Source organism: Cyprinus carpio, chromosome A10 (assembly GCF_018340385.1).
Source record: "Cyprinus carpio isolate SPL01 chromosome A10, ASM1834038v1, whole genome shotgun sequence".
Taxonomy (NCBI): Eukaryota; Metazoa; Chordata; class Actinopteri; order Cypriniformes; family Cyprinidae; genus Cyprinus; species Cyprinus carpio.
The window spans coordinates 6,835,448-6,861,515 of record NC_056581.1 but is presented as its reverse complement, the minus strand read 5'-3'; the positions used below and the strand labels follow the sequence as shown (position 1 = coordinate 6,861,515).

Genomic DNA, 26,068 nt, shown 5'->3' with positions numbered 1-26,068 from the left:
AAATATACTGAAATAATTAGTGAAAGTAGCCTGATGGGAGTCCGTGGCCATCTGGCAAGTATAATTGGTTTGCATAAGTCTTGCACTAATTTTAAAAAGGAAATCTGAATTAAAACTGTATTTTAATATCCAGATCATATATCATCTCCCCTCTTTATTTGCACAACCCCCTTCATTCTGCTTCTCCTCTTGTTTGCTGTTACTTATGCAGATGCGCTGTGTGTGTTAAGTCGGTGTAATGCTCATGTGATGGATGCTCACTGTAGGATTATGGAGAGGTGCTGAAGTGGTTTGTTGTTAAGACTTCCACACTGTCCCAGCACTTTTCTAATACAACCTCCTCAACATGAAGACTCTCCTGGCCGCGCTGGTCCTGTTCACCGCTGTGCTTCACAGTGAGTATCTGAATAGTCCAAATACACATCAAAGTAGTTTCATAGCGCTTTATGGTTATTAATTTAATGCTGCCATTACTCCTGTAAAAGAGATTTTACAAAAATACATATAATAATAGGTTATACTCTATTTTAAGGTGTCCTTGTTACAGTGTAGGCTAATTATACAATCAAGTACTAAATAATATTAATTAACAACATGTACCTTTTTGCGTTATTGGATGTCACTATGCATAATTTACTGTAAAATAAAGTGTTATCCTAAAATGGTAACAAATTAGTCAATTATTCGCTTTTTATCACACATGAGAAATCTGTGTAAACATACAAAAAGTTTATTATTATTATTTCTACTGTTGTTATTGTTTAGCTATAATAAATGTGTATTAAATATGTAATAAGGATGTAGCCTACTATAAATAAAATCTAATTTTTCTATAAATTTCTGCAATGCAGCAACAGTAATTATTATATAATAACAGCGGATAGCAAAACATGAATCATTTAATACTCCTACTGTCCTTGTGAAATGATTATTAGTGTCTGAATAGAGTTTGAAGTGGTTTAATCTCAGATCAGCTGTGTTTTCTTGTCCGATGTGTGAAGGTGAGGGGTTGAAGTGTTACACCTGTGTATCTAATAACCCCGAGGAGTGTTTCCGGCAGGGCTCGTCTGTGTGTCCTGCTCATGCAGATGCCTGCTCTACCATCACAGGACCCAGTGAGTACACACATGCACACACATACAGTGATTCTAATTGCAGTTCGCATGTTGACCACTTGGGGGTGATATCACTCTTGACCATGTCTGTGCTGTGTTTCAGTTTAATATACTGTAGAAGGGGAGACCAGTAGTTGTCACACGTTTTTACTCTACTCTACTCCAGTGTGTGCATGTTTATGAGGACACAATTTGTATAATGGCATGGGTATGACATAGGTATTACAATATGAAGGTGATTTATGAGGACACTTCCTGTGTCCCTGCAATTCAAAAGGCTTAAAAAAACATGCTAAATGTTTTTAGTTTTTTTGAAATATGCCAAAATAAATAAATAAATAAATAAACATGGTTCCTACACTTTTACTATAATAAAATCATAATTAATTAAGAGTTATGCAGAATCAATAGTATGGCTTGAAAATAAAACATGACATTTTCATTTGGAAGACTGAATTCATAAAACTGATGCTGATTTAAGACTATGTTTGAAACCAATATACAAAACCACTGCTATAGAAAACAAACAATTATGTAATTTGTTTTCTGACTCAACCTGCAGTTAATGAGACGAAACCCTCGTGACAACTAGCCCCGGTCATCACTATTACGTAAAACTGTTTCCGCTGGATTGCACAGACTCAACCAAATGTGCAAACCCAACACAGATTATTTGATGCATCCTTCAGCAATGTTTGGACTGGGCAGATGTTTTTTTAAATTTTGATTCATGGTGCCACCATGTGTTTTCCTCACCACAGACTCTGTGATGAAGTCATGCGCTTACAAATCCTTCTGTGACAAGTCTCACATGAGCAATGGTGAGGTGAAGCTGGAATGCTGCTTCAATGACGACTGCAACGGCCCTCACCAGTCCCACAGCCATGGGGATCTCCACGCCGCCGCCATGAGCCTGAGCTCCAGCCCTGTCCTGCTGCTGGGGGTCCTGCTACTTAGACTGGCTCTCAGTTCCCTGTAAACCTGAACACAGACACCTTTAGTCATACATGTAATATAAATAAATGAATAAACAATGGAGTAAAGGCGTTAATGTAACTGATAGATGAGCTTTTGTCTGTTGGGCGGCAGCATAATCTGTGTGTGTTCTTGTGTTACTCAGCCCCTTGATAGCACACGTACATCACAGAGATGTCTATATGACGTCTGCATTCACATCTTCAAGACATAATTTTTAGAGTGTTTGCTCATATGCAAAACGTCTATTGGATGTTTCCTATCAGATGTCAAATAGACGTTTAGAAAATGTGTTTATGATTTAAAATTAATGTAAAACTGACATCTTAAAGACGTCTATCAGAAGTTTGTACACAGCAGATGCTAAGCGATCTTCATCAGACATCTTGCATATGTATCTGTGCTATCAGGGCCTATAGGAGTTAAATAAAGACTGCTTAGATTTGGTTTTCATCTCTTTTATTTTCTGTTGTATATGAGCTCAAATGAGCATCTGCTAAACTAATAAATAGATTAATAAACGACCAGGTAAAAATGATCTCTCTGTCTGTCTGATTTTACTTAATCTCTGTTCAGCTATCAGTACCTCTCTCTGTCTGACTGTCTGTTTCCACTAGCCATGGAAAAGTAAGCATTACTGGTGCATGTGAATCCGCACGCACTGCTTCAGGGCATCCCTAGCTGTATGACGTCAGTCATGTGCAGCAGACACATGGGGCATCTGTAACTTTCATAATGTGGTAGTGATGGCTGGTTTCAGATTGCAGTGCTGGTGGGAGGCGGTGAAGCGCGTGAACTCGTTTAAAAGTGTCGCAGGATACAGAGAATCAGCGCTGCTGCATCCAGCTGCGGGAGTAACTTGGAAGACACACTTCACAGGAGCAACACTGTTACTTCACAAGATCAACGTTTTCTGAGGTACGTTTTTGACGCCGGTCAGAATTTATATGTAGTATTTAATAATTTAAAATTGAATCGAGTTGTGTTTAAAACGCTAATATTCATCGGAGTTGTTCTGTTGAATGTCTTTAATAAAATGGCTATGATTTTTGATATAGCCGATGTAAACCGCTGTGAATATGTAGGCTAAATACTGAAAAAAATATTGTAAAAATGTAGTGTCGTGTCCGTACAAATACACTCGTTGTATTTACATTGGTTTTGAAATACTCTGTAGAAAAAAATACTGATGAAAAAAATGCAGGTGATGTCAAGTGATGTAACCACGTATACAATTTTTTTTGCATCTTAAATACATAAGATGAGTATGCAAAACATAACTTGTGCACACAGTTTAAAAAGTTTTCATATACATATTGAAGAATACATGTTGGAATTACAATTATACTTTATTAACTGCTTATTCCATAATTTTGTTTGTGGACACTTATACCATCTATACATTTTAGACATAAATGCATTATAATAAAGGGCTACTACTATAATGCATATATATATATATATATATATATATATATATATATATATATACTTTAAGCTGATATACTAAACTAATATTTATGTGTGTGTGTGTATTTTTGTGTGTGTGTGTGTGTGATTAATTGCTTATTTAATACATAAATGCATATATATATATATATATATATATATATATATATATATATATATATATATATATATATATATATATATATATATATATATGCCATTAATCGATTTGACAGAATATGAACTTGTCTCTGAATAGCATAATTGCATCAAAGACAATTCATCTGTAATGAATTAATGAATGTGGTGGGGGGAAGAACTGATAAGAGCTGATATCCAGTTTAACCAGAAACGGGTTTCAAATGAATCATTTCACCAAAATGAATCATAAACTATTTATGAGCGATTCCCTAAACTGCTTTAGTGAATTAGGTTCATGCATGTTACATTGTTAACCTTGTGTTTGTTTTGTTTAATGCTCTCACAGGTGAAAGTTTAGCCATGGTGTTCTCTTCTGCATTGTGCATCTTCAGTCTCTTGGCTTTGGTTCAGGCCCAATCTGAATCCCAGCAACCCAAGATTCAACTCCGCCTAGCCGGTGACAAAGTCAAGCATTACGAGGGTCGTCTGGAGGTCTTCTACAACAATGAATGGGGGACTATCTGTGATGATGACTTCTCAATCGAAGCCGCTCATGTTGCATGTAGGGAGCTTGGCTTCCTGGGCGCTGTGGCTTGGTCCCCATCTGCAAAGTTTGGACAAGGAGAAGGTAGGCGAGAATTCTGATGGCTTATTATAAGCTTATGGTCCATTGAAAGATCCACTATGTGCATATATTCTTGAATTACATTGCTAATCCATCACATTTTAGTCATTAGCGGTAATTGATACCAGTCAGACAGTCAAAAAAGTATGGAAACAAGATTCAAAGTCAAGAGCAGACATAATCTCATCTCTCTGTTTCTTTACTATAGTGATGATTTAAGTATGAAATATGATCATTTGTCTCAATAAATCTGTCCAAAGATTGTAAATCAGTGAGTGGTTATTATTGAGCCCTATGGGAAGAATAACCACTGGTCTTCCACTCTTCTTCCACTTTCCACAGAGTAAGCAAAATCATACGCAGCATGTAATGCATAGTGAAGGGAAATTCTGGAAGGGTTCATATTTAATAACTTTATATTGAATCAATGGGAGTTAACAAAATTGAACCAGACTAGGCTGGTTTACCAAGGAGGTTTTGCTTTGCTGGTGCTACAAGCAGGAATAATTCACCATAATTCGTCTTCATTCTCTTTAAAGATCCATGACATTTTTGAGTAATTTTAAAGACCGAATAGACACACTTCAAAAAACATCATAAAAATCTTTTTCAAAGTTGATCTTGAGGACCAAAATCAGTCCATTTCATCAGCAGATTCACTGAAAAGATTTAAGGCTGGAATACAAAACATAACTTTTAAAATCTGAACAGATTCTTACTTACTTTGTAATAGTCACAGAGGAAAACTTGCCAGACTAAACGACTGGGGATCATACACATATATTTTAAGATATGTCTGTGCAAGTTTCTTTCAGTTAAAACAGCCCAGACATGCATTTTAGTTTGGGACTACACTTAAGCCTTTTATTTGAAACCGGGGGTATTTGCTCTAAAATAGGCTGAAAATATCAAACTTGTCTGATATCCTCCGACTGGATGGGTTCATAGTCTGACGCAAAAAAAATCAGAGTCTGTGACCATCATACACTAGCCGATTTTCAATTCTGCAGACTGGCTCTGACTTTTGGCTTGTTCAGACTGTAAATTGGGGCAAAAGTCGTGTAGTGTATTCCAGCCTTAAAAGAACAATTCATGCAGATTGAATTATTTTAGTTTGATTGGTCTGACATTCAGAACACTTGGAATATAGCAAACAAGTTGTGTGAACATCTTCAATGATACTTTTATGTTGAAGTTTAAAGAATATTCTTCAAAAACTCACCGTTTTGAAATAGAGGATTTTGAGAGTTGAACTGTTCCTTTAAGTGAATTAAGAAGCCTGGTAGTAACACCAACGCAGCTTCCAAAACACAACATCTGCTGGTGATTGACAAAACCAACAATTGTTCTTTGTTCCACAGGACGCATTTGGCTGGACAACGTCCATTGCACAGGAGGAGAGAAATCTTTAGCCGAATGCCCCTCAAATGGCTTTGGGGTGTCAGACTGCAGGCACAGCGAGGATGTTGGGGTGGTTTGCAATCAGAAGCGCATCCCTGGCCACAGGTTCACCAATACCATGAACAACAATGTTGAGGTACATCAACTCCAGGTTTACGTAAAGTTCATTAACCCAACTGAGGTTGACAGTGCTTAGTCACTGGGGATTTTACTGATAAACAGTGCAGATGTAAGTTCAGAGCTGGTAAACCAGGTCTAACGGTCTGCTGGTGGAAATTGGGTTTAAGAAAGACCAGATATGCCTCTGAAATTACTTTTTAGGAGTTGCAGGGTTCAAAGAATGACAGTGTTCTCCAAAAACCACACTGTATCATCAAAACCACAGTGTTTTACATCAGAAGAGCCAAGAATCCTATCCAGAACCAGTCTTAGACAAATGACCACATATCTTTGTCATATCCGGAAATTCAGTTGTGAGTGGAGGTTCTGCTTTTTCTCCCTTCTTTGTGAACATTCCCAGTCGCTTTATCTCTTGGATAAAAGGAAGTTAAGGTCTGTTACCACAGGTCACACATTCCTCTCCAACGTTTGCTGCTCTAGAATAGTTTATTAGCATTCAATTCTCCTTTTATGACATGCCAGCTGTGCCCTATGTTGCTGCAAAGGTCTGTGCCAGAGTCACCGATCTTTGTTTAGTTGCCATGTTACTATGGCAACCAAGGTAAGCAGGTTTAAAAATCTGAGAGATCAAAGAGCACATGGTGTGCTTTTCCATTTCCACGACCCTAAGATTTAATGACTTTACCACATTGTACGTGTCTCCCCCGATCCTTCCCATCCCTGAGACGCTCCCCCACTCCTCTGATGCCGTCTTTGGGAATTGCTGACTAATGGAAGGATGATTTCAAAATAGAATTCCACCCATTAAATGTGAATTCTTTAACTGTGAGAAGCAGAAAGGCTCTTGGTTAACAGATTTCAATGAAGGACACTGTATTTCTGGCCTGGTATGAAAAATACCAGCCATCAGGTTGAACTTTCTGTGATGTCACCAGTCAGGCGACAGTCTGTGAATGAATGTGAGAGGTTGTTAGCTATTGGTAGGTGTAATCGTGACTTTTCCCTGCATCACATACCAGAAGTCTGAGACACAGGCACTCCTCTGTGAAGTTCATATGAGGGAATTCTCAAACACCACTATGGCAGACACTCAGATTCCTCAGGCTTCCTTCTAGCGCCAATGTTTTTATAAGCAAGAGTCCATCTTTTTGTGTATTTTTTCTCATCAATGGACAATTTGATGTCAGAAATAACAAAGGGTAGCTAAAACTGACAGCCAAGCAGTGCTAAATTCAGCACAGCTAGCCAAACATTACCTCTTAAAGACTTTCTTGAAAGATAGTTGGTTGGGATAGTTGTTTAGTTGGATGACCTTTAGTAAAAGCACAGAATGCTTGATTTAATGAATGTCTTTCCAAGATAGCTTTCCTTTTCACAGTTTTCCCACTATATTATCTGCCTCTGAAACTTCTAACTGACCAAACACAGCTGGACACAAATTTGTTGTCTAAACTAAGATTAGGCTCCCAGAACAGACAGCAAAGGGTAAATAAATGAGTGAACTGTTTGTTTTGTATTCTTGTAAACATTCAGTGGAACAGAAGAATAATCAAATGAATCACCACCACACATGGAAACAACCGGAGGTCCAAAGAGTGGTTAGCAAAGGTTCAGAGCATGCAAACTCTTTGCTTGGGTTGAGTTCATGATATATAACTTATTTACATGTTTGTCTACAGCGGATGTTTCCTACCAACACAACTTCATATTCTTGGTATATACGAGACATGCAGATGAGAATATGCAACTTGCTAAGATACAATGTGACCTGATATGAAATTCAGCAGATGTTTAGGACTGTTCAGCAGTTCTTAGGACTTGAAGGTAATGAAAGTCATGTTCATGAGGCAAAAAAACAGGACCTGAAGAGGATTAAATGCTTATGATAATGATTTGCACTCCGCTTGTCATGGTGATTGATTGGAATATATATTCACCTCCAGCCAAAGCATGCACTTAAGTCAATAAGCCAGACCAACAGAATACACCAGTAGTAACCTGCATGCTAAATGTACTGTAACCTGAAGAGGTCAGAGGTCAGGCTTTCCTCCAGGCGTAGAGGTGTAGGCTTTCTCTCACATTCCGTTTGCAACAAAATTAGGAAACTCAATTTACTTTGAGATTTCTAGACAAAGGAAGCTTTTAGATTCAAAACCAAGAAGTAAAGTTGCCCTGACACAAAGATGACCCTTAAGACAAAAGCCGGTTTTAAAAATGGCATTCCTCACAGACAGTTGTAGACAGGCTGGCTTTGGAGTGGTGGTGTGAATATGCGTGGTGTTTGAGAGTGTCGGTGTGACGGCACACTGAGCTGAAGAAACATCCTGCTTTTTTTTTGGGGGGGGGGGGGGGGGGGGGGGGGGGGGGGTGATAGTTTGGACATATGTTAGCGGTGGAGAGAATCCAGATGTTTTCCATGTAGCCTCTTTCTTGGAGATTACTTCAGCAAGAATCATTATACCAGCTGGATCCACCCACCCCTCACATTTTCCCCATTTATGCTTTTCTTCCTCAAAAAGTGCCTAAAATTCCCACGAACATTCCTCAAAACCATAAACCTGCACAATCAACAAGTGTTTTCACTCCGAGTCTCTGGAACAGACACGTGGAGGACCAACGTGAAACACGAGGCAGGAAGTGAACAAGAAAGGAGACTTTGACTGCACGACTGGACCAGACACTGTCACCTCTCCCTTGCCCACATTGAGAAGCCCTACAGAGGAACATTAACAGCATGTAAATATTTTGATATCTGAATTCCATGACCGTGAAAAGAAGGTGGTTCTGTCCCAGCTGGCACCTCAGCTACTGAGGAATGTCTGGACAAGGAGGGGCTTCCTCCTCCTCGTGCAGTCTCACTGCTACCGTTCCCATCTTTACACATGGACCCCTCACACTTAAACGCAGTCAGATGTGGGAATGGTTTCTCACTTATAAGAATGACTGAAAGTGCATATGTCTCGGACATACTGGTCTATATGAGCAGACAGACAGCATTTCCAGTCCTCTTTGTCAGGTCTTATTCCTAAAAAAGATGACGTCATTATTTGCACATTTAGATTATTAACAGTGATTTAATCTGATAAACATCTTAAAAATGTAGTGCTGTAGTGACATATTGCAGAATAGCAAAACAATTTTAGGCAGTGTTTGCGCATGAAGGTATCAGGACTTCTCATAGAGATTTGCTTTGAGCTGAACTGCAGTCTTGATGGCTAATTGGTTTCTGGCACTATTCAGTATTTTATTTGTTATTTCCAGCGATGTCAGACATCTTTTTAACTTCTTGCATTAGGTGAAGAGCACTGTTAGAAGCAGTTGCTTGCTTCATTTAATTTATTTCATTTGATCTGTGTTCACTGTGAATCGGACACAAGACTTTGAGCTACAGGAACACTAAAATACCTTTCATGTGAATTCAAAGTAGTTTACAGTTAAGTGAGCTCAATAGGGTTAGTAACCTTTTGCGTCTCTAGGAATTCCCCCAAAACAAAACCTTGGATTTGAAGTCTTAATGGCTCCTGTCATCCTATCAGTCAGGCAGATTACAACATTGCCTTCATTGTTGGTCACTGCATGTCGAGTCATGGACCAGACATTCTTCAAGCTCCACAAGGCACAAATTGTTGTTCAAATATTGTGTACAGAGAACGTTCATTTTTAGCCTGATACTTTATCACTTAAATGGTTCTTGATGTAATGCCCAACACCTGCAAGGCATTTTTTTATATATATATAAATATGAGGATTTATGAACTGTATTTTCCATCAGCAAGCTCAAATGTACCTGTGCCATCAGAGTAGATCAACCTCTGAATTTCGTATGTGGGCAAAACCTGAGATTGATCAAAAAGGGTGTCTCCTTGGTATAAAAATATGCAGTGGAAGGTGTCTGGTCTGATTTCTTTAGGCGGAGGTCATACTATCAGGCAACAGGCGTAGGCTCTTCCTCACATCTGGCTGGATGACCTCGGCTCACACCCTCAGCTTCAACACTCAGCTCTTTAGTTTCCTCCAGACTTCCAGTGCTTAAGCAAACAATGATGTGTCTGACTCGAGAGCCCACTTAAACCATACCCAACCCATCGGTCTGGCCTTTATATAGTTATATTTACATTTAACATTTCTGCTCACTCTGCGTCTAGAGCATTTAGGTCCATGTGAGGCCTCCACATTCTTTTGGCTTTATCCCATCGGCCAACTTTCTCTCCCTCTTTTCTTATGCACATACCAAAATGAAATTAGAAGCCGCAGTCTTTGTCTTATGTTTACCGTGGTCAGTTGAAACATGTATGGTAACCGCCTCCCAGTTAATAATACAACATTGCTGGGTTTACACATCTAAAACATTCCTTTCAGTTGATATCATGGCAAACAGCCCTCGTGAGGGCACATGTGAGGGTATTTTTTGGAGCTGACAAAGATGCTTTTGAATTTTATAACAGTTAATATTCCTCCAAGCTATACGAATCCTGTAACTTAATGGATTAGATGACAGATTCATGTGTTACTGTAAAGAAAGTTCATAAAGGTTGAAACAGCTCAAATGTTTTGAGAGATATTGAAGTGAGGTTTTTGGTCAAATTCCAACTTTCCAGCTCTGGTCAGCCTTTTCATATGTGAGTCATGAATCATCTGGCTCCCCACTAATTTACTTCTACACGAGAAAGTGACCTGATCCATTCTGGGAATATTGTGGGAATTCTGATAATGACTGCTAAAGTGCTCTTTTGTTTTTTTCCTCCCCTAGACTATCGAAGAACGGGTGGAAGAAATCCGTATAAGACCCATTTCATCCCATCTCAAGCGCTTACCCATCTCGGAAGGCTTTGTGGAGATTAAGGAACGGGGCAAATGGAGGCAGATCTGCGATGAGCATTGGACCCCCCTGAACAGCAGAGTCGTCTGTGGAATGTACGGATTCCCCGGAGAGAAGAAGTACAGCAACAAAGTGTTCAAGTAAGGAAAAGTCCCCATGGTTTTGCTTTGTATGACAAACGACCATGAGTCAACCATGAATTTGATCCCTTTGAAAAAAGATACATTTTCAGGCCTTTTTGATTAGCATGCAATAAAAATTAAGAAAAAACAGACAAGAAAGAAAGCAGACACACACACACACACACACACACACACACACACACACAGATTTTAGGGTTTCCCCAAAAGTAACATTAACTTTGTAAAGTTCAAAGTTACCATGCAACAAGAGTTAGTTAGTCCTCAGATGTGTGTGAACGCCTCCCCAAGTGAATCATGGTCAGATTGTTTCCCAACATAATTCTTGGCCGTTTCCCATCTAGCGGAGAACATTGTGTTTCCAATGTAACTGTGTTAAGGACACTTTATTGTAAAACCGCCTATAAAATATAATTTGAGTGTGTTTTAACCACATTTACACACTAAAACACTAACACACGAAAGTTAATAGCCACCGTCTATATTTTTGTATACGTTTCTAAAAATAAAACATTCCAGGAAATGTTCAAAAGTTTTTTTTGGATGATGTATTCATGGGTTTATTTCTAAGCTCAGAAACATACTAAAGAAAGTATTTAAAGATGAGGTTTGTCTATGTTTGTTTGTTTGTTGGAACATTTCATAAAGGTCCATTGTCCATGTGACCTCGCTTTTCCACAGGGGCAGTCCATTTATATTAAGTCTGGGCCTTTAATGTTATTCATGCCATTGAGAAACAGAGTTTTGCAATGAGTAGGACATCATAAAGGACATTGCCGTACATCACAGTCAACTTATAGTACCAAAAATGCAACTGAGATATCAGAAAATGCTCACATTTTAACAGACTTGTATTGAACTCAGAACATGCTGTACTCATTAAATGAGTGTTTAGTGATTTCCTAATCTGGAGGAAAGGAAACCTGCAGGCTTCACAGATTGTTTGAGTCAAGATGTTTGGTGACCCTTGCTGAACTAGGATTTTCTCTGCACTGTGGAATCATGGGAAATGTCCTGTTTTCTTGGGTTAGCACAGCATTATTGCCACAGGCAATATCTGATCGCTGTGGTAATCATAACACGTCCCTCTGTATTATGGTCGTGATATCCTCCTAATCAAGAATTAAATATCTGAAATATGTATTTAATTCCATTGTTAATTATTTTGTAGCACAACTGATCTTTATCCTTGGCTCTGTTTCACAGATCTCTGTCCATGCGTAAGAATAAGAACTACTGGGGTTTCTCAGTGAACTGCACAGGAAATGAAGCCCACATGTCCAGCTGTAGGCTGGGCAAAGCCCTGGTGTCCAAGCGGAACGGCACATGTGGACGTGGCCTGCCTGTGGTGGTCAGCTGTGTGCCTGGAAGAGCTTTTGCCCCCTCATCCTCCACTGGTTTCCGCAAGGCTTACAGACCAGAGGTTCGAAGTGTAATCACTAGCGCTGCTTAGCATCCAAATAAGGAGTGACGCTGAAATAAAAATAGTTTTCCAAAGAATCTAGATCATCAGCAAAAGAAAAGTCATTCATGATTGTCTTTAATAAGGCGTTCTGGTTAGCATTGGGCTCAGAGACAGACAGTTGATAAACAAGTCATAATATATTTTTTAAGTTATATTAAAGTACTATTAAAAAGTACTATTTTAGAGTATGTCATGGCTTTAGACTTTCTAGAACATATCCATCAGGTAAAAGAGGTAATAGAAAATAGTAATCCATAGCATGTTCAATGAACAGCACATAATGTTAGCAGTAGTAGTCACATGCTAATGCTAAAAAAGTAAACAGCAAAAAAAAAAAGAGTGATGATAGAATTAAAACAGTATTCCTAAGAATCTACAGTGCCAGCAGCAACAGAAAATGAATTTTTAATCATCTTTCATGAGGATTTTCCTTATGAACCAGTTAGCATTGGGCTACATGTTTGTACCGATAAACAACCCTTATAAAAAATTAACCATGGTTTTATTGTAGTAAAAGTGTAGTAACTATGATTTTTTGCTGTATTGATTACCATTTCTATAGCCACAGTACTACAAATATCATGGTTAAACTATGGTTAGTGTAGCAAAACCATGGTTAATTTGCGGTTACCATTGTTTAACTATATTAGTCAGTTTTTTTTTTTTTTTTTTGGTTTTATTTGTAGTTTTATTTTCGTAAGGGAAGCAACAACATCATACTATTTTATATTATATTATGGCATTAAACTTTGTAGAACATGAGCATTATTGACAATAATGAGTCACTGACATGAACAACATTCAGAAAATGAAGTTTGCATGAGCGGCCTCATGTTACTAGCGCAGCAAAGTAAGGAGTGACACTGGAATAAAAATAGCTATCCTAAGAATCTACACTGTCTTCGACAATGATATAATGAATTCAAATTTATTTTGGACTGTCTGCTGTTCGCAGTTAGCATTGGCTTCACAGACTGACTTGTTTATGCTAATGCACACGTGCAAATGAATTTTCCATTTTTTCATTCTAAACGTCTGTAGAAGGCTGAATGTTGAATGCTAGGTTTACAGTCCCTCTCAGAGATGATTTCTGTTTGTGGAATGTTTGGCGAGTCTGTTTTCCCTCATCTGTCTGCCTCTTACTCACATTTCTGGAAAGAATTGCTTCCTCTTCCATTATTTTTCCTGTGGATCATCATGTACGTAAAGCCTGGATATCATAGTGACACTTCACTCATGTAGTACATTAAATCACATTTCCTTTTCAAAGAAAAGGAGATTGCACAATATTCAAACATTCTCCAGACATCATGGGAAAAAAATTATCTGAAAGGCTGAATCACCTGGATCAAATTCATATACAGAGAGAGCTAGACTAAACAAACCAGGTCACTTGAAGGTGTGTGGAATGATCATCATGCTAATTTCTTCCGCTTGATTTTGCAGCAACCCTTGGTTCGTCTGCGTGGAGGTGCGAATATCGGTGAAGGGAGAGTGGAAGTGCTGAAGAACGGAGTTTGGGGAACGGTCTGCGATGATAACTGGAACCTGAGGGCTGCCACCGTCGTGTGTCGAGAGCTGGGCTTTGGAAGCGCCAAAGAGGCTCTCACTGGAGCGAAGTTAGGACAAGGTTAGCTAATACATTATACCAGTGGTTCTAAACAAATGGATCATGGGGAGATTTGGGAGTCAATCCTATAAGAATGAGTTATTTTGATTCTGAGGCATTGAGAATCAAGACCTTTCCAAAAAGGAATTAAACAGCTCTAGGTGCAGGTCTGTACTGACAGGGGTTGAAAAAATGCTAAATGCAAATAATAAAATGCAACTAACCAAACAGTAATGCATAGCTTTCACAACTGGCTGCCAGAAACTTTGATATCTACGTTTTGGAAAGAAAATGATGTATACGCATTAAGCAGGAAGCAAAAATCAGTCACACATTGTTCTAAAACAGCAGCATCTACAGCAGCCTCTGTCTCTGGCATTCATCAGGCGTTCATGGATCACTGCTCTTTACTAAAGTGTCTTTGATCAGGCATATGAGATGCAGATCTTTTGAGCATTCTTTAGCAAGAAGACTCACGCATAACGAAACATCTGTGTTCCAACTGCATGTGGAGATAGTTGCTCCTCAGCTGGTGTTTGGACAGGTTCTTAAAGTAATGGATGTTTAAAATCCATTTTCAAAGGACTTGCTGAGAGACGACGTGCACATCTAGAATTACTTTAAGACATGCGCACTTGTCTTTTATTCCATATGCATACAGTAAGGTTTCACTGCAATCACAATGAAATTAAGATGATCATTTTGCTAGTCTATTAAATATAGGAAACTCTGTAGGAAATATCCAACAGGGAAAATATTTACTCATTTCTGAAAAAAATTATATTGAGCACTACATTTCAAAATGAGAACAATGCTTTCTTCTTTCTCCAAGAGGGTTTATTGACTAATGTGGAATATAAATTAGCTGTCAATCTTCAAACTGACTTTAGCCTTTAGCTATGAAAACTACTTTAAATCAGTCTCCAATCTGCTTTGATTCACATTAAAATTCATTCTTCCCCCCAAAAAGGTCCTTTTGTTGTATTTTAAAGCTTTATTTTCTCATGTTTTTGTGGGATCAACAACTCTTTGCTTATTCTAAACAAATACTCCTTCAGATCTCCCGAATCACCCTCCTAAAATCCATGCACAGTGATTACTATCATCTGATTACATAAACAAAAGCTGCATCATTGCCGCATCTACTGTTTCATGTGACTCCAGTGAACTCCAGTGTGAAATCTGGTTAATGTTTATTGGCTGAATTCCTTTTTATAGGTCCAAAATGTGCCTTGGAGCAAGTCACTTCAAGAACTGACCATGAATATCTATGTGTATTAAATATATTGAGAATATTTTATACAATATATACTATTTTTCAGCTGAAACATGTAAGACTCAAATCAATATTTCCAGTCCATGACACTATTTTTGGTCATAATGCCCCATTATATATCATCATTAACGTAAATTATGATTTTGACTGATTATGGATGTGTGTGCTTTTTCAGGAATGGGTCCGGTCCACATGAATGAGGTGGACTGTTCTGGATTTGAGAAGTCTCTCACTGACTGTTACTTCAATAATGATGCTCTGGGCTGCAGTCATGAGGAGGACGCTGCCGTACGCTGTAATATACCTGCCATGGGTTTCCAGAAGAGGGTGAGGACTCTTCCTACATATTCAGTTAATGTTCTAACACTAGTTAGCAATTCACAAATCACTAAGATTATGAAGCAATGGATACTCTTGGCTACTACAGATACGTCTAAGTGGAGGAAGAAACCCATACGAGGGACGTGTGGAGGTTCTGACTGAGAAGAATGGTTCTCTGGTTTGGGGAACCGTCTGTAGTGAAAACTGGGGGATGATGGAGGCCATGGTGGTCTGCAGACAGCTGGGACTAGGCTTCGCCAGCAATGCGTTTCAGGTAAATCTACCCACTCAAGTGCTCTCTAATCTTTTCTGGGTGCAAAGTTTCCAGAAATTCACCAGAAAAGGTCCATTGTCTGTTGTCAGCAGTGTAAAGATTTAGAGGTTTCAAGCCGAGCAGACCTGAAGGTGTGCTAAACTAACAACAATCATCATAGTGCTCGACATGCGTATGAGACTATTTTGGGGTATTTGGTGTAAATGAAGGACTTTAATGAAGGCACATAATATGTAACCAGTGTAGCGTCCCCATTTCATCCACCACAAGTTTGCTGGATGCCATAACCCTATTAAATCCCATTAATTTCAGTAATTAATATTTGAATATGTGTGTAATATCACAGTCTAGACTGTCTAGAGCTGGACTAGAGACTAGGTATTTAACAGCCCAGTGACAAACTCATGGTGATACAGGCCTGGAAACTATTAATGCATTAGAGATGGTATGGAGGGAATAACTTGATGGGTGGTTTTATGAGTGGAAAATGGAAAACCCTAAAGTGCTCCTACAGGCTAATGCCATGATTAAGTGTTATTATGATGGTTGACTGAAATTTGCCACTAGCTGAGGCATATGGCCATATGTCAAGACATTATGGCTGTAATTGCTTCAACTTTGAGCCACAATGCAGTTAGATCTCCTGTTATGGTCATTATAAGTCCCTTCTGAAAGGGCTAGCATAATGATTCATACAGGCTTATGCTAGTGTGGTGTTGGTTTAACTTGTGCCCTGCTTATAGAAACCGAAATAAAATTTCACAATATTACTGTTTTTTCTGTATTTTTGATTAAATAAATGCAGCCTTAGAAGAGACTTCAAAACAATTTAAATGATGCATTAATAGGGACGTTTGTTCAGTGACATGCTGTTGGTCACGTTTTCTGTTCCAAGCTCGAAAAGTTCCAGATGTCGGAATGGCTATTAAACATTTGTCTGACAGTCTGGACCGGTGGGTCTTTCCAGACAGCATTTGTGGAGGGTTTTACAATGGGGAGAGTTGAAGGAAGCACATGGAAAGTCTGACAGAATGTGCCCACATCCCCCGGCCCACGACGGGAGTCCAGCAGGCTTATCTGTCCGAGGAGGCTGTGACTCAGCTCTGTGCAGTCTAAGACAAAACACATGGAAAACACACCATAATGCCTGATGCTTACTCATCATGAACATATGTTTGTGCAGTCAAGAACTCTGACAGAGACTTTCCCATCTTGTGGGGTACAGCATGTCTTATGTTTCATAACTTGTGCAACAGCTGTAATGAAAAGCAATGTTGAGAGCAGATGCTCAAATCACGTTCAGGAACATTCAGTGGATCTGGAAAACGTGATTAAACAGCCCTCGTTTGGTGAGAAGGTGTAATGACACTCGGATATCTGTCTTCTAGTTTTGCATCAGGGTTATTACAGTTAACTAAAACCATAAAAGCTTGTTTTTAATTTTAAATAAATACATTTTAATTGAAATAGTGAGTCATAATGAGTCCTTTCTGATGTGGATGATGAAACAAAATGAGCAAACAAGCACATTAAAGGTTTTCCAAATGTGTTATATTCCATACAATAGTTTTGTGATTTGAAAAAAAAAAAAAACACAAGATAGACCAAATATTATAAAAATGGGATTTAAATTAGAATGCAAATATATTGTGTGACTTAAATTACAGCAGTAATTTCTCTGATAGTCTCAGCAGCTCATGTGTAACGTGTGTTTGTGTAGGAGACGTGGTACTGGGCTGGAGATGCGAGTGCAGACAATGTTGTGATGAGCGGGGTCAGATGCTCAGGAACTGAGATGAGTCTTCCTCACTGTCTTCATCACGGCAAACACATCAGCTGCCCCAGAGGAGGAGGACGCTTCGCTGCTGGGGTCTCCTGCTCTGATAGTGAGACAATCTCCTCTTACTGATTATCATGCTCTTAAGAATAGTGATTTCATTCCTTGTTTTATATCATTAATGTAATAGTAGACTAAAAAGACTGATACACATGGAGGAATTTGCTCTGTCTGACCTCTGATCTCATCGCTCACAGTGGCTCCTGACCTGGTGCTGAACGCTCAGCTGGTGGAGCAGACCACCTATCTGGAGGACCGGCCCATGTACGCCCTACAGTGCGCCCTAGAGGAGAACTGCCTGTCCAGCACTGCCAAAAAGAACGACCACAGCACCTACCGCCGCCTGCTCCGCTTCTCCTCCCAGATCCACAATGTTGGCCAATCTGATTTCAGACCCAAACTGGGTCACCATGCCTGGACCTGGCACGAGTGTCACAGGCAAGACCCTAGACCTCGCAGTAAACACCATAAAAACAAACACTTATGAAGACTTCAACATAATATATGATGTTACAAAATCATTTGTGCCAATGTGCTAATGTTTAAAGTCTCATATTATTGTTTTGTTGTGTCTCTGTGCAGGCATTATCACAGCATAGAGGTTTTTACTCATTATGATCTGCTGAGTCTGAACGGCACCAAGGTGGCAGAGGGTCACAAGGCCAGTTTCTGTCTAGAGGACACTCAGTGTGACGAGGGTGAGAACTGCTTATGGGATGGTCTGATACCATTACAGTTCTAACACAGATTCAAGTCCACATGGCAAAAAAAAAAAAAAAACATTAAAAAAAAAAGTAATTCAAAATATACCCAAAAAATATATTTTTAAAACTATATTTATGCAAATATATGTTCTACATATATATATTTTGCCCTCCATATATTTCAATCCAAGGAACTACAATCACATCAAAAAAACCTTTTGAAACATTTAACATATAAAACACATGTGAACATATAACAAATTTAAATAAAAATCAACAAGCGACATACTTTGCAATGTTCAAAAAAGACAATATAACAATATATAAATAATAATAATAATAATTAATAATCACTATAAATCTCACTTTAAACTCTACTAGGCTATCCACATTGCATTAAGCCTATATATATATATATATATATATATATATATATATATATATATATATATATATATATATATATATATATATATATATATATCTATATATATATATATATATATTTCACTGAGCTTCACATCATATTTGCCAGAGAAATATGTTTTTGCAATACCCACCTTATTTTTCCAGTAAGAGCATTCCTGTAAGAGATCGCATGGCCATTTGTAAATTTTATTTGTCTAGCTTCCGGTCTCACAGCTATTTTTAGCTGTACAAAACAGCTCGTTTTGCTGCTTGATATTGCAAATTGGTGTGACTTATTATTTTAATGTATTATCTTAATTATGAACACTGGTTTGAATTGTCTCACACATACGCTTACTTTCGCATTGAAAAATAAGGTGGATAGGAGATGACAAATGAGAAAAATCCATCAGTTTTAATAAAACAAAGATCTAATTGGTTGTTTTCTTTGATCCAGGTATTCAGAAACGGTATGTTTGTGCCAACTTTGGTGAACAGGGCATCACCGTTGGCTGCTGGGATACCTATAGACATGACATTGATTGTCAGTGGATTGATATCACAGATGTGAAACCAGGAGACTATATTTTCCAGGTAGTGTTTTAACTAAAGTGAAGGAAAAAAGTTTACAAAAAAATCACTGTGGTATGTTTTTACAAGAAAAATACTATTTCAGTCTTTCAACTTCAAAATTTAATTCACTGCTTTATTTACATACAATTTCTTAGTAAAAATTGTTTCTACACCATTTTTTTCTTTTTTTTTCAGTATAGATATCAGGAAATGTAATTTTACTGAAATTATTCTGTCACACAGGTCGTAATTAATCCTAACTATGACGTAGCCGAATCAGATTATACCAACAATTTCATGAAGTGCAAGTGCCGCTATGATGGATACAGGATATGGACGTACCAGTGTCTTACAGGTGAGCTGAGAATAATTGAAGGTCTGCTGGCCGGGACATTTTAAAAGCTGTTTGAAGTGAATAATACATCATCTACTCCTTTGCAGGTGGCTCGCGGAGTTCAGACATGGACGAATACCCTGGAATGAGCAATCAGTTGCACTTCAGATAGGAGCGGATGAGGAAGGACAAAGGCTCTCAGTGGAGGACACTGCTTGCATATTCAAATATGATTGACCACTAGAGAGACCCCAGCACTTCGAAGGCAGAGACCGCTGCTCTTTTAGGTTGAAGTACATCATGTTCTTTCACGGTCCCCGCTATATCAAGCTTGCTTTGAATAGAAACTATTTAAATTCCTGAAATGTACTGTACTTGCTGCATTTATGGTGCTTGAAATGCTTATAGTGGTTACAAATCCATGCTGTAACGTTCAGACTGGGATTATAACTTAATCACAAAGCCTGCAGTTTCATGAACTCAACCCTATTTCTGGCTGTAAACTCTTCTGTGGTTAATTCATCAAGCATGTCAAGTAATTTATTATGTTCAGTCAGGGATCACGTCTTGTCAACTTTTGTGTATGCAATGTGAAACTGTAACAATTTTAAATTTTTTTTGGCAATTTGTGAAGCATCTACCCTCCGTTTTATGAGGGTACTTATAACCAGTTCAATGGTTTTCAGATATGCAATGTGTTTATGACTGAACAACCATTGCATTGTTTTCTATAATAAAAGCAATTCATGTTTGTTATTTGGAGGATGGTGTTTATGTTAACCAGAAAACCAATGTTGTTCAGTGGAAACAAAGACGTGACACCAATCAAAACAACAACAAACTAAACATTTAATCAAAGCATAATAAAAAACAGGTTGAGTATCACACAATTTTAAAACATAGTGCAGATTTTTTTTTTAAACAAAACTCAATCAAATATAATAACTGTAGAAAACAAATAAATCGCGGAAAAACAGAATTATTCATATTTAGTATGTCTATATAATACAAATATATTGTATGCCAAAAATGTCATATAGGCTCCATTCCCATCTCAAATTAAACAAGCTGAACATGAAAACAACTGAGAAACAAGAACTTCCTATGATGCGGTCAAACACACAGTCTAGTTAATTTAATCATTAGATTCAATATTATGGTCCTGATGACACATTTTCAGGAAATCCAGTGAGCAAAAGAGCTTATCTGTATTAAAAAAAGATTGAAGTTAATAAAAAGGATCTCTTTATCATGGCTGGATCAGATGCTGGGCTTGTTAGTGTGGAGAAACACACCAGGAGAAAACAAGCAAGGCTGTTTCCTGTTAAAGATGAAAGAACAAAAGTCCTCTGAATGCTTACCAAAACTCACTCAGGAAATAATCTAATGCTCACCTAACGCTATTGGCTTGTTTCCTAAAATAGTACAGAACTCAGCCAATTAAAAACTGGAAAAGGGCGACCACATATATTTCATGTGTTGGAGAATTTCCATTTCCTCTGCAGCTAAAGTAAAGCTTCAGAGCGTCTCCATACCAAGTCTGGGTGTGTAGTAGTTAATGTCAAGGACATTTGTCATTGTCCCAGTGTAGTATTAACTGAAGTGAAAGACTGTCTGACTGTGATGAGGAACTTGATTTATTCAGTTGAAGTTGTTTCTTATTTCAGAGCGTCTCCCTCTCAAGCCCAGCGCTCTGGTCACCATCCTGCGAGCCACCACTGTGTCCGTACGCGGCCTTTCCTTCACTGGCTGAATGAATTCTGTATGGATGACATATCGTCACACTCGTTTAAAATCAGTATATTACTGACATTATATAGATCCGTGAAATTACGTTTGTATGAATCTATTAAAAATCTAAAAGTATTTAAAAAAAAAAAAAAAATCACATAATACATGAATTTTTATTATGTTCTATGACCTGTATTTTTTTTTTTTAATAAATGCAGCCTATAACCATATGAAACCAACATTTACAAAAAGAGTAAGCCCTTCTCAGGTGTTTAAGTCATTATTTTTTTTTTATTGTGGACACTAATGTGAATCCATCTTTCTGAAAAGCGTCTGTTCCGTGGCTTTCATACCTGCACGTCTGGCTGCTTTCCACTTTGCTTTCTGGCTCCCCTCCAGTAGCGCGCGGGTCTTCAGTATGGGATGATTAATAGAGAGAGCATGTGTAGCTGAACAGAGCCAAAAATGGGTTTGTCAAACATAAGAAAATAAATCATTATAATTCTTGATTCAAGAATGGAAAAAACACTGCCTTATGAAAAGATACCTGCTGACTGACTTGCAAACACACCGAGAGCATGAGTGTTATCCACCCACTTGATCTTCATGCCCCCGTCACTGGAAACAGAAGCACACAACTGTCACTTTGTAGATCTGTATCACTACTTTTTCTGTCACAATACAGAGGTGACTTATTACCTATAGTCAGCAAAGGCATCAAGGAGATCATCTGTTTTAAACATGGCAGGAAAGTTGTAGATCTCAATGATGTGGCCGAACTCCTGCGGGTCAAGCCAGATGTTTGCATAGGCGGGGAAGTCACTGCCGGTGTTGAGTATGCTGATGTCCCCATGCTTGAGTTTGGCTTTGATCTAATGACCACGAAGAATGAATGACAATGTGTGAGAACAGACAGAATCAAGATGACAGTAAATATAGTAAGAGATGTATTGGGTCTCATTCACTAACCGTACATATGAACGTTTTCATAAGTCATGATTCATCAAAAAGTTTTTTACTAATATTTATTCTAATTTTACAAAAACATTTAGGAACAACTGAAACCACACATGCACAAAATCACACACACTGGATAGCCTTATAAATGTGAAATTTTATACATGATATTTCATCTCTATACTACCGTATTTTCCAAAATATAAGTCCTGTTATATTATCATCTGAATGCGCTGCAACTTCTATAATGCAACATCAAGCAAGCAAAACTTTTAGATTTGTGCTGAATAAGAGAGGGAGCCAAGTGAGCCAAAGTTCTGTTTTTGCTTTAAATAATTTTGTTTAGGTTTGGCATTTATATAAATTCTGTTTATAATTAATGCCACTTTGTGTGTATTTTATACTTCTAGTTTTTATTTCTGTTCTGAATTTTGTTAAATTAAAAGTATTTATTGTGGAGTGAAAGGAACTAAAACATGTTTATAGTAGTCATAATATTTTTGTCAATGTTTTGTTTCAATAACAGTTTTTTTTTTTTATGCGATTTTGACCAGTTTTACTTTAGCATTGTGATACTATTATAGTTTTTAATAATATTTAGAATTTGTTTTTAATTTTATATAATGAACTCCTTTTAACTTTAGCTAAAGTTTTAGTAATTTTTTAGTAATTTTGTTGTTTGGTTCATTTTTAGTCTATATATAAGTCTGCTTAGTTTTTATTCATTTTTATTTATAATTAATACATAAAGTTTAATTATTTTTTTTTTTTACAATTTTTTCATATGTCAGTTATTTTTTTAAGTGTCAGTTTTTAGTTTTCGTTACCTATAGTAACTACAGACAGATTCAACTTATTTTCCACACTTGGCATTACTTGAGAAGCATCACGTTTGCTGAGAGTGAGAGGAGAGTTGTACGGAAAGCTCTTACATGGAGATGGTTTGGGCAGTTTATGCAAATAATTAACCTTGGGCCCGCGGTCACTCATTTAGAATACTTGCAATTCAATAACATTTTAGATCAAGGTCGAGCATAAATTCATTGGTTGTGAATTAGCTGGACATTCTCCTGTGCATATAAATTCAAATAATCCATGCAGTTATTAGTGAATGAGACCCATTAAGTTACAATACCTCCGAGAGCAAACTTTCATCAACGTCCTGCTGCTGGAGTGTGGCATCAGTGGGAAGGAACGTGTTGTTGGCACATTTTTCATCTGTTTCGTCATCTAACGTCAAAGAGGTGAAAAAAGACACAGTCTGGTCCCAGGCTGGAGGCCACGGTGACGGACCCGACCTTGAAAGCTGCACAAACTCCTCATCGCCCGGTGACTGGCCAGTGCTGTCCACCTCTGGCTTCTGATTGGCTACAAGAGGTTCCTTAGTAACGTCAGAGCGGGATTCCTCAGATGATTCCTTAAGATTTGGATGATCCAGATCTATCTTATGTCTCACAGCACGGGGAACGTAAATAGCCTTGTCTGGCCGTCTGGCTCTCTGTCTGCTGTTGAAGCTGGGCTCCAGTGAGCGTGTGTTGCTGTTGTTCTCCATGTCTCTGTCCCGACTGCGTGCTCGCCCGTGAGAACTGCCCTCCACATCTCTCTGGTCTTCATCTGGCAACCTGTCAGATGCACCACACACTGCTGGGTTACTTGCAAATTGTAGTTCGTTACTGATTCCAAACTACATGACAAAAATTGTAGTTAGTAACGTAATCCATTAAGGCAATATAATCAGATTACTTTGTGATTGTATTTAGATTATTTTTGACCTAACTAATGTTTATCAAATTGAATTTTAATTAGGGTTGCAACAAGGCAGAAAAAAATTAGACTTTCTGAACTTATACTATTTAAGAAAGGAAAAGTTAAAATATGATAAAGAAGAATTAAGGAGAATCAACAAATCATTAATAAATAATACGCAATCAATAAAAAAGTTATTTTAGCCTGATAACGAGGATCTTAAAATGTAATTAGAATTTCTTAATTTTTGGAACCACAATGATGAAACACAAACTCTGTGAGTATGTCATGCGGCATGAGCTCTGGTAGCTTTACCTGAGGTCTGAATAGCACACTACGACTCTGCGGGCGCAGGCCTCGCCCACGGAGAAGGTGCTGAGGTTGGGATGATTCGAGCAGGTTTGGTGAATCAGAAAGCGAAGTCGGCTCGGGACAGGAGGGAAGAGCAGAATGCTCAGATCAGAACATTTCAATTAGACAATATGGCAGGAAGCCCAAAGTACACATGCATGAGAGCCTGATATTCATACATACATACATACATACATACACTGTATATACAAAATTCATTGCTACTATGTTAGGGTTGCTGTGAAGGCATTGCAGTTGTAACTTGTTAGGGTGTTCTGAGTGCTTCTAGCATGCTACTATGCAATTGCTATGGGGGTTTGAGTGTTTTTTTAATCTGTTGCCAAGTGGTTTTGAATGTAGTGTTGTTTTGTCATGTTACTATGCAGTTTAAAGGGTTTCAAATTGTATTTACTGTGCTTAAGTTCCCAAGAGGCTTTTCAATGATTTTAGCATGATGCTTTGCAGCTGGTAGGGTGTTCTGCGTGTTGCCATGCAGTTTCTAGGGTGCATGAGCGTTTTGGGCGCTGCTATGCTGTTTTGAGAGTTTTTTTTTAAACATTCAGGCTGCTTTATGCATGTTGCTATGCTATTGCAGAGGGGGTTTTGTGTGTTTTTAACGTGTTGCTGTGCAGTTGATAGTGTTCTGGGTGGCTTGAACTTATTGTTCAAGTATCTATCGTGAGCAACAGTATTGTCCAACATTTTTAATAACGTCGGTGAATCTTATCAGTGAAGGCTGCCAGTGTCCCTTCTTCAGATGTGTGATGAAATTACCTTTTTTGCTCATTTCTCTTTTGAAACTCGTCCAGCTCCTCGAGGACTGTATGGATGAATTCAGTCTCTTGTTTGGGGAGGTAACAGCCATTGACACAAGGAAGAGCCAGGGTGTTAGAGGACGACGACCTTTATCCGCAGAGACTCAGAGGAGATGCTACAGTCTCGACACAGAAAGAAATGTCAAACGTCTTATAACAGCAATATAAAGCTCTGCGCGTGCGCTCACTGCGGCAAAACAAAGACAGAGATTTAAATTAAACTTCAAATTTAGGCACTTATTTTATTGTCACCTGCTCAAGTATGAGTCAAATACAAACAACTAAGGTACTGTATATCAGGGGACTTGACAGACATTAAACATCTGAGCGTGAATCTATGCGCTTGTACATTAGCAACTAGCTTAGCTCGGCACACCACTCTCACTCATTAACATTAACCGCGTTTCAGGACAAATGAACTCATAACACTCTAAAGAGACATTTAACGACGGTTAAATCCCAGTTTAAACGACAACTCATGACAACCGCAAGCGCCGAAACAAGTAATAAACACTGTGCTCTCTATTATAGATCAGTGATGACAGCGCTACATTTGAACGGCACCTCTGACGTCATGAAAACTTCCGGTGTGAAGGCTTTTATTCACCTCTAGCGGTCAAGGGTGCAATTACAGAAGATAAATTATTCTAATTCTTCCTTTTATCTCCTTTTAAATTTTCATTGTATAATTCGCAAAAATATTTAAATTCTGGGATAATTTGAGCATGTCATTGCTGTTTTCGTGTTTATTAATGTTTTTTTTTTGATTATTTATATATAATATAAATTATGAATATATATACATATATATATATCTTTTACAATATATATGTAGGTTTTTTGTGTATTTTTATATAAATAAATAAATAAACAGTACACACA

At 38.0% G+C, this 26,068-nt stretch overlaps 2 protein-coding genes across 6 annotated transcripts; one reads left to right on the top strand and one right to left on the bottom strand.

Annotated features, from left to right (window-relative positions):
• The first annotated feature begins 220 nt into the window (after positions 1–220).
• Positions 221–20,342, top strand: loxl2a (lysyl oxidase-like 2a). 2 transcript variants are annotated; one of them, XM_019113636.2, is made up of 16 exons: positions 221–395; positions 1,002–1,115; positions 1,877–3,008; positions 4,027–4,308; positions 5,667–5,842; positions 10,577–10,785; positions 11,992–12,208; positions 13,697–13,880; positions 15,311–15,462; positions 15,563–15,730; positions 17,451–17,616; positions 17,765–18,005; positions 18,150–18,265; positions 19,137–19,273; positions 19,496–19,607; positions 19,694–20,342. In XM_019113636.2, the coding sequence occupies exons 4-16, from the start codon at positions 4,041–4,043 to the stop codon at positions 19,756–19,758; spliced, it is 2,211 nt and encodes a 736-aa protein (XP_018969181.2). In that variant the 5' UTR covers positions 221–395; positions 1,002–1,115; positions 1,877–3,008; positions 4,027–4,040; the 3' UTR covers positions 19,759–20,342. The 2 variants fall into 2 exon arrangements, with proteins under 2 accessions (XP_018969181.2, XP_042620828.1); XM_042764894.1 differs by having other exon boundaries at positions 975–1,115.
• Positions 20,343–20,411: 69 nt separating this feature from the next.
• LOC109100143 (R3H and coiled-coil domain-containing protein 1) lies at positions 20,412–25,744 on the bottom strand. 4 transcript variants are annotated; one of them, XM_019113640.2, is made up of 8 exons: positions 25,439–25,744; positions 25,147–25,309; positions 24,336–24,475; positions 23,410–23,896; positions 22,017–22,189; positions 21,865–21,935; positions 21,671–21,766; positions 20,412–21,346 (listed from the first exon to the last, which is right to left on the bottom strand). In XM_019113640.2, exons 2-8 carry the CDS (start codon positions 25,234–25,236, stop codon positions 21,228–21,230), a joined length of 1,176 nt encoding a protein of 391 aa, XP_018969185.1. In that variant the 5' UTR covers positions 25,237–25,309; positions 25,439–25,744; the 3' UTR covers positions 20,412–21,227. The 4 variants fall into 4 exon arrangements, with proteins under 4 accessions (XP_018969185.1, XP_018969186.1, XP_042620829.1 ...); XM_019113641.2 differs by having other exon boundaries at positions 25,147–25,302; XM_042764895.1 differs by having other exon boundaries at positions 25,613–25,744.
• Between the last annotated feature and the right edge of the window lie 324 nt (positions 25,745–26,068).